General features: G+C 41.7%; 1 protein-coding gene across 3 annotated transcripts in view; it reads left to right on the top strand.

Moving 5' to 3' along the window:
• LOC139344145 (syntaxin-binding protein 4) overlaps nt 1-13,745 on the top strand; it is a 75,232-nt gene that overhangs the window by 57,487 nt on the left and 4,000 nt on the right. For all 3 annotated transcript variants that reach the window (XM_070982098.1, XM_070982097.1, XM_070982099.1), the window contains exons 10-17: nt 88-229; nt 980-1,052; nt 5,270-5,358; nt 8,730-8,826; nt 10,102-10,229; nt 10,363-10,455; nt 11,210-11,275; nt 11,412-11,624. In XM_070982098.1, the coding sequence (XP_070838199.1) occupies nt 88-229; nt 980-1,052; nt 5,270-5,358; nt 8,730-8,826; nt 10,102-10,229; nt 10,363-10,455; nt 11,210-11,275; nt 11,412-11,624 (901 nt within the window). The remainder of the gene's footprint in view (nt 1-87; nt 230-979; nt 1,053-5,269; nt 5,359-8,729; nt 8,827-10,101; nt 10,230-10,362; nt 10,456-11,209; nt 11,276-11,411; nt 11,625-13,745) is intronic.

Here is a 13,745-nt window from a genome sequence, read left to right as displayed (position 1 = left end):
GCTGTACTTGTATTCAGTGCTCTGCCCTCAGCTTGTATATCCATCACTGTGTACATACTAATGTCTTTGTATTCATTGTGTCCCCAGCCAAGACAGCACAGTGGAGATAGCCTTCATCCCAGGGAAAGGACTTTTTCCAAGCAGCACATCTCTCCACAACGGGATCCAACGAGCTGCAGGCAACAACTACAACTCTGGACGTTTAAAAGTCCACATCAGGTCACCTGAGGTCAGCTCCTCTTTATACGAGACATGAAAAACATACCACAGTGCGTCAAGGCTGTGAACAATCTGTCAGTGGATTCCCAGCTCGTGTAACATTTTTGTAATATCATCTAGCAATAGAAACAAATAGAATAACAGCAACAGCAGTATTTCACAGTGAGCCAAAAATAATTGGGTTTGTGAAACACATCTTAGGCTCTCTTATCAGCTTGGGATGGAAGATAAAAGATGATTCTGGTGAACAGAGCTGAAAGTTTAGAGGTTTTTCTCAGCCAGCAAACTGCACTGGATTAAAAAAACAAGTGTTGTTCTTGCACTGTTCTATAATCAATGGATTTTAAAATGGAATTGAAAACTCATTTTGAAATAGCTTTAATCTTGAGATTCCATTTTAAAATTTACTAAAACATGAATAACCAAAGGACATATCATTCTCAATTTGCAATTTAGATGATTCGTTTACATGACGTTCATTAATGCACAGGAGGTTTGTGCTGATTTTACAGTGTAAAAGTCTAAAATGATTCCTGTGACAAACTCCAGCCTCCACAGAGATCTCTGTTCTATAATGTGCTGTAGTTGATGAATGAGTATTTCCAGTACAACAGCAGGACACGATCACTTCAAAGGTCTCCTTGACAAATCAGACCTGTCCCGCCAAAGCAGCTTCAAAGCTTTAACTTTGGAAAACCTAAAATCTTGTGAGTGTTAATATAACTGTCTTCGGGGGTTTTTTGTGGTTTGTTCTTTGCAGATCTGTACAGAGGAGCCAGCCCCCGTGTCCTCATCTTCTCCTGACATCTGCCCACCAGATATTCACATTTCAGGTAGAACACCTCACTGTACACACTCTCTCTTTGTTTCTCCTGTATTTATTCCTCCTTATTATATTGTGCCTCTGCCTCTGTTGCTGAGACCTGTGTAGGGGTCCACAGTGGACAGCTGATTCACAGTGGGATAGGTAGCTGCTGGAAATTCTCACTAAATCACCAAATGTGGATTAAACCTTCACTGAAAATAGTCCCCAACAAATGTACTGCTGCTCCAGTTTGAGGAACAGTTGTCAAAAACTACAGTGAGCAGCTGTTTTCTAGAAATTACTGGGCTATGTTTTCATGAGATTTGACAAGAGAAAATACATAATAATGCAGCCGTTAGTTTCTGTATGTTCTGGTGGTTGTTTTCTCTATGCCCATCACTGCTCTTGGTTATAACACTAACACATCTCATTCCCTTTACCATTACTGTCCACCCCTCTCTCTATTAGACTGCCTTTGTATAATATTGTTCAACAAGCAGCTATGCCATAAAATAACCCTCCAAGTACTATTAAACACCTACCAAACCAGAGTTTAGACTGAAGTCCCTGAAATCAGACTCATCCCAGAATGAACAACATGTGCTCCCTTTCAGAGATTAAGCGGACACAGTGGGATTTAATCGAAACACTGCCATGCAGCAGGGGGTCTTAGAGTTCACAGGAATATGAGGGATCATAAAAAAGTCCCGCATTAATAATAGTGGGTGTAGTTTATTGTTGACCTTCAGTTTTTAACACTGCTGTTTCTGTATTGGCGTCTGAATAAAGGACACAATGAACAAGTCGAGGAGAAGGCGACAGCCAGAAAAGACATGACAGTTGTGTTGTGATGGATCAGATCGGTTCATCCTTCATCTCATCCTCAGTGTTCCTGCATAGCGGCTGCTGTTCAACACAAATGAAGCTGTCTCTACCCCAAGCGAACACAGCTCATGGATGATTAATCAGAATTAAAAGAGATTTTTCTAAATAATTAATTGATTTAGTGGAATGGAAGTATTATATCATCTTTATTGGGATCATTGATCCTTTAAAGCTTTGTAGGAGGTTATGTTCATCTGTAGTGATCTGATAGAAACTAAAATATAAAACTCTTTGGTCTTTCATAGTTTTAATGTCTTCCTTGTTGATGTACAATGTAGAAATTAATGAAAAGGAAAGCATCAGAGGCAGCGTGTTCAAAGGTTTGACTGGTGCTATATGTTTAGCATTAAATCCAGAGCACTTTAGCAGCATAGAAATGATTTACACAATGTGAGAAGCGTACATTTCTCCCAACTCCTGCATCCTTCCACAGCTTTTCCAACATTTTCTCTGAAACTAATTACAGTTTAACATCAACATAGTCAAATCAGAACTTTCCAGTATTTGGGAGAAACAATGGAGGGAGGATATCTGTAATGAGCCAAAGAAATCACATTCTAATTAAAGCCACAAAGTCAAATGGCTTCTGTGATCATGAGGATGAATTTTGTTCTGTATTTCATTGCCCCGTGTTCAGTGAACAGTGCTATATAAAAAATTCACCATCATGCTTTGTTTTGGTTGTCTCAAGGCAGTATGTTGAGTTGAATGATGAGACTTTAGCAAAGACTTTAAAAAAGCAATACAGAGTATTCTCTAACCTTCATAACAGACTGTTTCAGTTATGTCAGTTTGCTCTTTTGAAATGTTTTATTTGAATTCGTAGATCTGTAAATTTTATTTTCTGATTTGATCATCGTGGTATCGTTGCTCTCTACTGTCTTGTGTGCCCAAACAGGCTGGGCACCACGTGATTTAGCAGAGGTGGGCAACCTTTGACCTCCGGGCCCGTGACACCATTTGATTCGGACTGCAGGGCAATTTGTAAATACAAGAAAGCAACTCAGATATACAAAAAAGTTAATTAATTAAGAAAAAAAACCTTCCTTCAGCACAGAGGAAATCAAGAAAACAACATAAAATGCTACACTAACATGTCCCTCCTAGTTGTGCCTGAACATAACATAATAATCATATCAATGCATCATGGCGACTGTCAGGAAAACAAAAGTTGATGCAGAGTTTTGCGCTTCAAGCTTCACCAACAGAAATGCATAAAGGAGTATTTTATTGTTAAAGTAAAAAGCAAGACAGTGTGTCTAAGTTTAAATACGTGTTACTTGAGGGATATGCACACATCACTGATTCTGAGAGGCTACTGGCAAGAGAGACAATTGGTAGGAGAGGGTGATTATGAAAATGGATTGTGTCCCCTTAGAGAGGTTAAAGAAGGGCGACGGCACTCCATTTTTCATCACAGCAGCCTTTGGTTTTTTATGTAATATTTTACCCATGTAATGAAATTAGAGTTCAAGCCAAAGTAAGATAAGGTGGAGATCAAGAATGGACACCCCACCTTATCGAAGGCTTTCTCAGCAGCAGGGGAGATATTGAGTATTTTTAGACTGACTCCAGCACATTAAGTGTAACGACAGTCTAACAGCTGAGGATCTATTTTTCATAAATCTGCTTGGTTGGGATGAATGATGCTTGATAACACTCACTATGGAGGCATGGCTACGATGGTATTTCGACTGTTTTAGTTATCAGTAATTTCCCTTTCTAGTAAAAGTTTGAATTTTAATGACTGTGTAACAAATGTTTTTGCTGGGATCCAATCAGTTCACATAAAAACATCTTTCTGCTAAAGGTCAGCAGCTCTAATGTTAAGGGTCACCCATGGGTCCCAGCTGAAAGCCACCTGGCAGCCTGTCCCAATCCTATTGGTCCAGATTACCACAGTCAAGGTTATTTCCTAGGTGCTAGGTGACCACTTAGCTCCCTTCCGGGCTCTTATTGGTTAAGCCAGTTGCTAGCCATGACAGATGTCAGCAGCCTGTGGTGAGGTGAGCAGAGACAAATACCGGCTTTATATGATTTTATACAAAAGAGTTACATCATTTCATGACAATAAATCATTTCTCTGTAGTTTCCAGGATTATGAGAAGCAAGATTGAAGATACATTAAATTTGTTTTTCCTGCTACTGACACACACCTTTAACTTCAGCCTCTCTCTCCTTTTTACATTAGCTCATACACACTTATAGACACTCATCGCCCTGACCTCTCTGACGGCCTGATCTCTCTCTTACACCACCTCTCATGCACTGCTTGACCTGTTTGACACAGCAGGGGAGCTGGTCATCAGAGGTCTTCAATCCTGTTAGGGGGATAAACATAGCTGTGTTAATATGTGTGAAACCCCATTTGCACACAACTATTATCACCTGGGGTCCTACTGTTGCCCCTGTCCCAAACATGTTGCTGGCATCAAATTCACTGTAGCACTATTTACAAAAAATGATAAAATAGATGAGGTTTAACATTTAATATGTTGTCTTTCTATTGTTTCCAAGGAGTCAAAAAGGATTAGCACATTGTCACATGGAAAAAAGCCTAATTGATATATTTTTTTATCCTAGGATGACAACAAATTGTATGATGTGGAGTGGTATCTGGGTGTAACCAGTGTTTAAAGTACGTCTGTTGTCACGACAGCAGGTCTGTCAATCATCACCACCTGTCAGGGGTGGGGGTTAGTGCAAATCCTTTGGGTGGTATGAGGAGGAGGTGCGGGGTAGTCTGTGAAATCAGCTCATCTAGTACAGGGGGTGTGCAGACACACACACAGACGAAAGGCTCCTGTTGCCACGGCGAGCAGACTCACAAATCTGGGACAGACAAACTCATCAAATTAATATTAGGCATTGGCTGTCTGCCCTCCCCTCGCTCACTGTTTCCCCTCACTCTCATCTATATAATCATCCATCGTTCCTCCACTCCTCTCTTTTTAATCATCTGCTTTTCATCCTCCCACCCAAACACACACACACACACACACACACACACACACACACACACACACACACACACAAACACACCTCCCTTATTACCACAACCACTCACTTCCACCAAATCCACAGAGAGTAACTGTCCATCCAGTCTGATATTAGAGATTATCCAATGATATTTCTCCTCCTGTTGTTTACTAGGTGCCTGTTGCATCACATTCTCTCTTCATTCTGTTTAAAGGCTTCGACATCTCATACAAAAATATATTTTCTACATGTATTTTTTTCTATATTAGATAGTTTTCCAGTCAGTGCTTTCCCAAACTTGTCTGACAAAAATCAACCATGTTTTCTCCTTTCTCTTCATCTTCTTTTCTCTACCCTCCTCCCTCCTCCTTCTGTCTTTAGGTTCAACCAGCCAGAGGTCGCCAACGGGGGCCAAACCTAAAATAACACTGGACCCCTACATACGCCTCAAATCAGACAAGTTAGACTTGGTGAGTCAAGTCCTCTGGTCAGAGAAGTAGTTTTCGAGCCAGCCTGCTACATGTATGTATCCTGATGTGTGAAGCGTGTGTGGAGTGGGTTATTCAAGCTGTGGGCATTTGCTTCATGCTTTAGGTTCATTTGCTTCGTGTGTGCATGTATCCACCCCTCTCTCTCTCTCTCTCTCTCTCTCTCTCTCTCTCTCTCTCTCTCTCTCTCTCTGGGGTGGCTACAACAGAGCATATGTAACATGATTAATGGAAAATAAGACACATGCATACAAAGGCACATAGAGTAATACTAATATGAACTGTGACTGTGAGATCATGAGGTTCACAATGAATGCACTACACCTCCGTTAAACAGGCCTTGTTAGTAGATCTGTCCTGTTTGTTTATGTCATTTATGTTTGTTCTAATTGTGACCTACCAAGGAGCTACAGCTGTGTAACTAGCTTTGAGCTAACTGATAAAATACATCAGACTGCGTTTACATGAAGATAGAGGATGATGGACCAAACCTGCCTCCTCCCGGAGAAATGTTTAACCCCCTGACAAAAGCTGACTTGATCCCTTTCACAGATCAAAACTTTTACATGATTCATCGTACATGTACTGTAGATGAAAATATAAATAAGACTTATTCAGTCCAGTGATCAGATAAACCATATCGGCATTGATTTAACACAGGTATAATGTGGGGATTTGTGTCTACAACTAATACAACCATAACTGAAGCTGCCACTGTTTATCATGCATGGATATTAGCGTATTTTTTTGCCTAATGACTGTAATACAAGCTGCTGTAAGAATGTTTGTCCTCTTTATTAATGGAAAAAATGACAATGGCCTGAAAAGATGAATGGAACAAACAATATACTGATGATTTAGTTATTATCAGGAGGGTAAACATGGAAGGGTCATGGGGTCACTAGGTGTTAAAAGGAATGTGCTCAGTAAATTTAATGGCAACCTGCCATTTAGATAAAGGATTTATTGCCTGGGGACCATGAAAATCCATCCCAACTCTGCTGGAGGGATGAACAGCATTCTTCCAAAAGATCATCCCTGGCTGAGTGTTCTGAATGATGCTGGTGGAGAGCGCTGTCTAACATGCGTGAGACGTGGTGAATCCAAACATTCAGAGCTCTCTTGACCTGTATGGAAAACTCTGCTCTCACTATGTTTCTGCATTCACTTTAGGTTTGTAAGGAAACTTCATGAAGCAGACTTACATTCATGATTCTTCTCATTGGGATTAACACGCTTGCAACTTTTTCCACAGTTGTAGCATTTTTCCCCCTCACCCCCCGAGCTCTCTCCTCATCTAATTATTGATCTCTCTCTCGCAGCCTCTTGCTGCTTGCTCTATCACACTTGGGCTCTTCATTTGTACATTATTTTTACCCTATCAGCACATTCTCTCCCTGCTCTCCCTCTCACCCTTGCCCTCCAGCTTCACATGCCTCTGCTGATGGTCTCTGTTTCCCTCTGCCTTATTCTGTGCCTTTCCATCTCTGCCCTCTGTACAGTTTTGTTACCGTTATTCAGCTTTGATTTTAATTTGGCCACATCCCGCTCAGCCATAGGTTGACCCTAATCTACCAATTCATTAATGGGATTTAAGTGTTGAATGCAGGGACAATTCTCTGTTGATCTGTTGGCTCATTTGCAGAAGAGACAGAGTGAGATGGATTATGGATATTTTTAGCTTTGAGAGCTACTGTTATAGGCGAGGAAATGTCACAAAGGACAAAAAGCCATAGAAAGAAGACTGGAAAGAGAAATGAACACTTTAAAAGTTGATACTTGCTCATTAAATCAGAGTATAATAAGTATAATCGTACCAAATCTTACCATTGGATCAGAGACCAAACGCACCAAGGTGTCTATAGCTCCCGTATTATTAGTTTATATCGGTGGTTTAGTTAATCCTAAATCCAGATTGTAGATACATCTTCTTTTACAGCTAACAAAAAAAAACAACAAAAAAAACATACTTGATGAAAATTGCTTGTGAACGTGATTTTGAATGATGACATGCTTTAAAAGTCCGCTACAGAAAATGACACATTACTACTGTTTGGGCTCTCAGAGACCAGCACTGTAGTGAAAACTGTAAAACCTGGTTAATACAATGGATTTCCATCTGCTCTGTTTCTCTGATTGACTGACAGCACTGTGTACACAGCATTATCGTCCCTAATCCCCAGAAATTCCATTGGGACCTCTGTTATTGCAGCTTTATATGAACTCTAACGTGAGTTCTCACGCAGGGTAGGAAAGAAAACATTTGAAGAAAAAAGGTCAGTTTTGCAATTGTTATTCTTATTTTTACACATTCAGCGGTAGAGGACCAAATAATGAAGTTGTTAAAACTATGCCAACAAAACACAAGGGTGAAGGGATGAGGCTACAAACAAATCCTATGAAATGATCCAATCCAACAGTTTGTTAGTCCCACCTCCACACCCTGTCTGTGGTCCATTTAGTAGCTGGGACTTTAATCATGTCACATGATCTTCATCAGCAATAGATGAAGTCAATTTCATTTTTTCTGAGGACTTAAGCCTTAAAGTATAATTGTATAGTTATGTTAAAAGCATTTGATGTAGTATATTTTTGTTAGAATTCATATATGTTTCATAAATATAGACCATGAAAAGGATTCTAAGGATGGCTGGGGTTGTGCTCAGTGAATTTGGACCAAATTCTAAAATCCTGGCTATGACTCAATGCAAACGTGTGGCTCATTGTTGTGTTTTTATTAGTTTTTGGACAATGATGGAGCTCTGTGGTACAGAAAAATAAGATATATCAGTGTCGGTTACATACAATACGTAAGAGGATACATTCATTGTTGCTTTGGATTTATTGACTCTATCAAAATGTAGAACGTCTGTAGACTTCTCTGTTTGACACTAAAAAGAAGAGGAACACTCAGCTGCACCTAGCTGAGGCTGGTGCAGTAAATCGTCCCTTTGTGAACCGTCTCTGTTCAGGTTGCTGTTTCACAGTGGTATGGGTTCAACTGTATGATTGCATGACATTTTGGAGGCTGCTGTGTGGGCTGCTGTTGAGCTGTATTGTGTTTAGCTCAGAGATGTTTTGAATATTTTATCCAACCCATTTATGTCAACAACTTTTAATAGACAAACCCAAACCTTGCATATGCAAATATTTTAATGCCAAACAATTTGTGACCGAGATATTTAAAAGGGTGGTGATTTGCACAATAACACAAACGACACAATCTGCAGAGCGCTGCAGTTTGATGACATGTGCATGCTTCTTCTTCTTAATTGATGCACCATGCTAAAAATATGTCCCGGTGTCATCTTTATTTTTATCTTCTTGTCCATCTTTCTGTCTCTGTCTCACAGGCTTTGTCCTTCCTTGGGTTGGATGTCACAGAAGAGAAGAGGAAGAAGTTGAGACAGAGTCTGACCACAGACCCACAAGGCACTGTGGCCTATGGAGGTAAAGCACAGCTACAGAAACACACACGCTTCCACTTCTGTCAACAGCAAGGTGAAATATCTGTGTTGAAATCCTGTCAAATCACAGGCTCCGTGTGACGGCGGCACGTCAGTTATGGGTTGTGTCACTTGTGTGTTATGTCACACTGTGTAACCAAGAGGGAGCTCTGTCTGTTTGTAGCCGGGCAGACAAATGGGCAGTGCAGCATTTCTATAACTGTATTCAATACTCACACCTGTAACACACCTGTAATATATATATAGATATAGATATAAAGCATTTGAAGTTACACAAAACATCAAATCAACATCAACAGCTAAAAATCAATTTATTCTGACTTTTCTCATGGTCTCAAGTCCAGACACCAGAATGATATGAAGCTTTCAATTATATGTAAATGAACTCTGGAACACCAAAGTCATGTGTAAGTTTCTATAGCAACAAACATGGCACCCAGTGTAAAGGTAACAGGAACGTCAGAGCCTTGAACTGTATGTTTGAGGCAGGTCAGCCCCCACTGACCAGAAGTGAAGAAACAAAACAGCTTCACAACATTCAGCCCAACGAGAAATCACATGGAAAGTATGTTTGTGCTGAACATGGTGGAGTATCTGAACGACTGGTGCCTCACGTCCACAGAATCAAAACAACAACTCCAGAACTGACGAAACATCTCTGTATTTCTCTGTGTGTATTTGTGGCACAGAGAGAGAGACGGACAATAGTGCTGATAATAATCACTGATAATTACTTTTTCAAATTATTATCTTTAAACCAATGAAATCATAATGTGTTTCAGTTCATTTCAACACAGCCCACATGGCCTAATCCTGTTCGACTGTGTGGTAGAAGTGGGGTTGGGTTCAGTCACAGTGCCTCCGCTCACTTGACTGACAAGCGAACATGACTTTGACACAGTTGCATTTAACAATCAGCAAACAGCTTCTCTTTGATCTCTCATTTTTTCATCTGTGATGTCAAATCCAAAATGCCTCCACACATTGTTTCTCAGATGGTTTGCTGTCATGATCACGAGTTTTCTCTATTTTGCATTAATAAAGATAACAGCAGTAGCCTAGTTTACTGACAGGGAGATGGAGCATGCAGATGGACAGTGCATTTTAGGAACATTCCCCAAATGATTTAAATGTCAAATAATTAACATCTGTATGAAACGAGTACATGTAACATTTGGTGTTCTGCCGGTCATGGTACCCCTGGCCTTTCTGTCATCAGTAGAAACATTTTGATCTGTGCTTGTCTGTTGACTCTCAGACTTCGTGGAGGCCACCCGGAGCATCTTCCAGGAGAACCTGGAGGAGCTGGGTTTAGGGGCGGGTCCCTTCATGTTTTCCTATCACGAAGCAGCCAGTCTGATGGACACATCGGCCTTCCACTCCCCCGTAAGCAGTTCTCACAGGTTACCACATCCACTCATTTACAGATTAAATGAAATGAAGTGAGGTGTGACCATGTGACCGTGTGTGTGTGTGTGTGTGTGTGTGTGTGTGTGTGTGTGTGTGTGTGTCTGTGCAGACGTATGAATCAGAATGCAGCTACAGCAGTGAGGAGATGGAGCAGTTTCAAACAGAGGTGAAGCAGCTGCAAACCCAGATGAAGCAGCTCAAGGTGAACACACACACACACACACACACATACATACATACACACACTCACTCACACACACACACACACACACACACACACACACACACACACACACACACACACACACACACACAAACAAAGTGGTCCTTGATAAAGTTTATGTGACCTGCAAACAGCTAAAATTAAAATTATATCAAACAATTGCAACTTTCTCAACTACTTGTTGAGTAGGATTTCCAGACTGAAAGAAGTTTGGAACAGTGGAGAAACTTTGCAGATCTAAGCCAGCAGAATGTCAAGTTTTACTTTAGCCTTCTGCACAATCAGCAAAAATGAGCTGTATGTTTGTAGCATTTTCACAGTAATCCTTGACATTTTACTCCTCGTTAATTCCATTACTCCCTACAATATTTAAGAAAGCCTTGTCTGACTAAAGCCACTGAAACTGTCCTACAGCAGTTTTCAATGAAAACTACGATGTAGTGAAGTCATTACAGAATGCACATCCGACATGTGGCATGAACAGCATTTTATGTTATGATGATCATCACCTTCTTGTCAGTCAAAAAGGCCAAAAGCTCAGCCAAAGCTCAGTTGGAAAACAACTGACACATGTCTATGCTAACCAAATGAAATTAAGTGAATGAGGGCAGAAGGAAGAGTTTCCTCTGTTATTCAGTCGGGCTTCACCGAGCTACAGAAGGCTCAGACCCACTGACCTGATGACTACAGCTGTAAAAACCTCCTGGGCTTCATCTGCTGCCTCTCTTGGCAGGTGATGTTGAAGGACATGGAGCACAGCAAGAAAAGCCTGGAGGAGGAGCTGCAGAAGACCTCAGAGGTGAGAGACGTGGAGACATGCTGCATGCAGATATGTAGAATGAAAGAGTCAGCTATAAGTGTCTGAGTTATGTTGCATCCAACTCGTAGCTGTACAGGAATATATTCACCACGGAACATTCTGTTGCACTTCACAGAAAGCATGTTTGACTGTGGAGGAAAACATGCGTCTGAAGAGCCGTCTGCAGGCAGCTGAGGCTGAGGTGGGTCAGCGGCAGGCCAGCAGTGCAGAGCAGGACTACGAGGAGGTCATCCAGCTGCTGGAGGCTGAAATCAAAGACCTGAAGAACCAGCTGGCCAGTAAGAGGCAAGCACGCGGAGGGGAGGCCACCAAAGTCAGTCTCAAGCAGGTCTCTAACTATTTCTGTCTTCTGTGCAATCTGTGTCTTGGCAATCTGATCGCAGGCCTTTGCATTTATAGCTGATAGTAGGAAACATTCTGGTTATCTTCATTCTGCTCGTATTTTGATCAACTCTCAGTATGCAAATTAAGTAGGAGGGTTGATGGATGTAATGTTTGCTTGACGTGTAACAAGTGGAAGGTCACTCAGAAAAGCTTGAACTGTCACAGCAGCGTTGTGCTCCTCTGTTTTGTGTGTTGCACATACTTTTCACCGCACAATTGAGTTTCTTTAGGCCTACACAGCATCAGAGCTCTTTTCTGTTCAGCTTTAGTACTGGGACCATAGTGGCACATCACTCTGTGGACTGTGTCACCTTCACAGTGACGCCCTCTTCTTCCAAACAGTGCTGCTCCTGGCAGTGGTATGAGTCTAGCAGAGTGCACTATACCGGGCTGAGCATCCTCCCTGAGAATGATTCTAACAGGTTCAGTCTTTAGCAGGCCACTGGTTCTGAACACAGTTCGGACATGCTCCACTCTCCTCTTTTAACTGCCTCTGGTTGACTGAGCGAACAGCTGCTCTTTCCTTGAATCACATACATGGGAAATGCATATTCTTTGCCTCTGCAGACAGTGTTCTCTCTGAGCCAGCCTATACTTCTGAGCTTGACGACCATGTCAAGAGTAACAATCCATTTGCCCGGGCTTCCCCCAGGACCTCAAACTGTCCCATATTCTCTGTTAACTTGTCCAGTATCTTGGAACGACGTGTCTCATTGTTGCACTTTTTTTCATTTACTCTTCAGAGCAGGGCATTTCTTTTTCATCATAGTTCTGGGAGCTTTGGGGCGCCTGTTGTTTCTCACGCTGTGTTTCCTTTCCTGTGTTTCTCCCATCATCATCTCTGCTGTTAACGTTCGCCACCTGCTCTGGTGGGTTTGACTGGAGGTGTATTTTTTTAGCAACCTCCTCAGACCAGCGCATTTACTGGATGACTTCTGAGACATCTCCTCATCTCTGATGTCCACAGCCAGTCTATTGCGGATGTGTTCGTCCCTTTTGCTGTCAAACTCAGTTCTCAGCTAGCTGCTACAGAGCTCTTACGTATGCTTCTGCTTTCTCACCAGGTTTTGTCTCCTTTCATAAAAGTATGCCCTTTCAAATATTAGATTTCGTTCTGGTAAACGGCATTAGACATTAGACTTGTTAAAAATCGGTTGTGTTTGGAGGATGGCATCACTTTGAGCACCGTATCACCTGCAGCAAAAGTAGCTGTGTATAAGAACAACCTCTCTAGACTGAATGGAGCGAAGACCAGAGCCATCGCCATCGTGTGGAATTTAAAAAACATTGAGCCAAGCTTTTCCTTTCTTCTTTCTTCCCTCCATCCTCCATCACAAGCTGGAGGCCCTGCAGCACCATCAGTGTGCCGCCTCCTTTTGGAGCCACATCTCTGTGAAACACATCAAGCTGCATTTCCAACAGCCTGCCGACTGAGCCACAGAGCTGTGCCTCCTCTGTTTTCAGCAGGCTGCTTTGATGAAAGGAAGGCTTTATGTTTATTTCCTCTGGCTCTCAGGCTTACTGCCTCACTACCTGTGGCTTTTCATCTCAGGTGGTAAATCCTCTGCCTGTACTCTGGCACACAGCCTCACAGGAAACAGCTGTGAGATCAAGCAATATCCAGTGACGACGATAATGAGAGAATAACAGAAATGAGGACAGCAAGTGTTTGAGACCTCTTCAATATGCTCCTCTGAGGTCCAAAAAAACAATGTGACAGCTGCTGAGCACATGATCACATGGTTAGATGAGTTTAAATACATGGTCTGATCAACCATGAACTTTTTTCAACCCCTTCTTCCTTCCTCCTTTCATTCCTTTCTTCCCTCCTTATGCATTGTTTCTCCCCTGTTAATCCCTCCTTGTCTCCACAGACACAACATTTGTAGAGACCTTTGATTAAGACCACATTGAAAGTTGTCTGCTCTATATAACTGCTCTTTAAGTGCATTCCCATTCACCTGGTTTTATGTGAAAAGAGGGGGAATTTGGCATATCAGTAAAAGCAGAATCTGACAAATCGGAATGGAAACAAAATGGAATAACTGATGACATTCATGAGGCA

This window comes from Chaetodon trifascialis, chromosome 15 (genome assembly GCF_039877785.1).
Source record: "Chaetodon trifascialis isolate fChaTrf1 chromosome 15, fChaTrf1.hap1, whole genome shotgun sequence".
Taxonomy (NCBI): domain Eukaryota; kingdom Metazoa; phylum Chordata; class Actinopteri; order Chaetodontiformes; family Chaetodontidae; genus Chaetodon; species Chaetodon trifascialis.
Note: the sequence above shows the minus strand (reverse complement) of the source record. Positions and strands in the feature narration are given on the sequence as shown.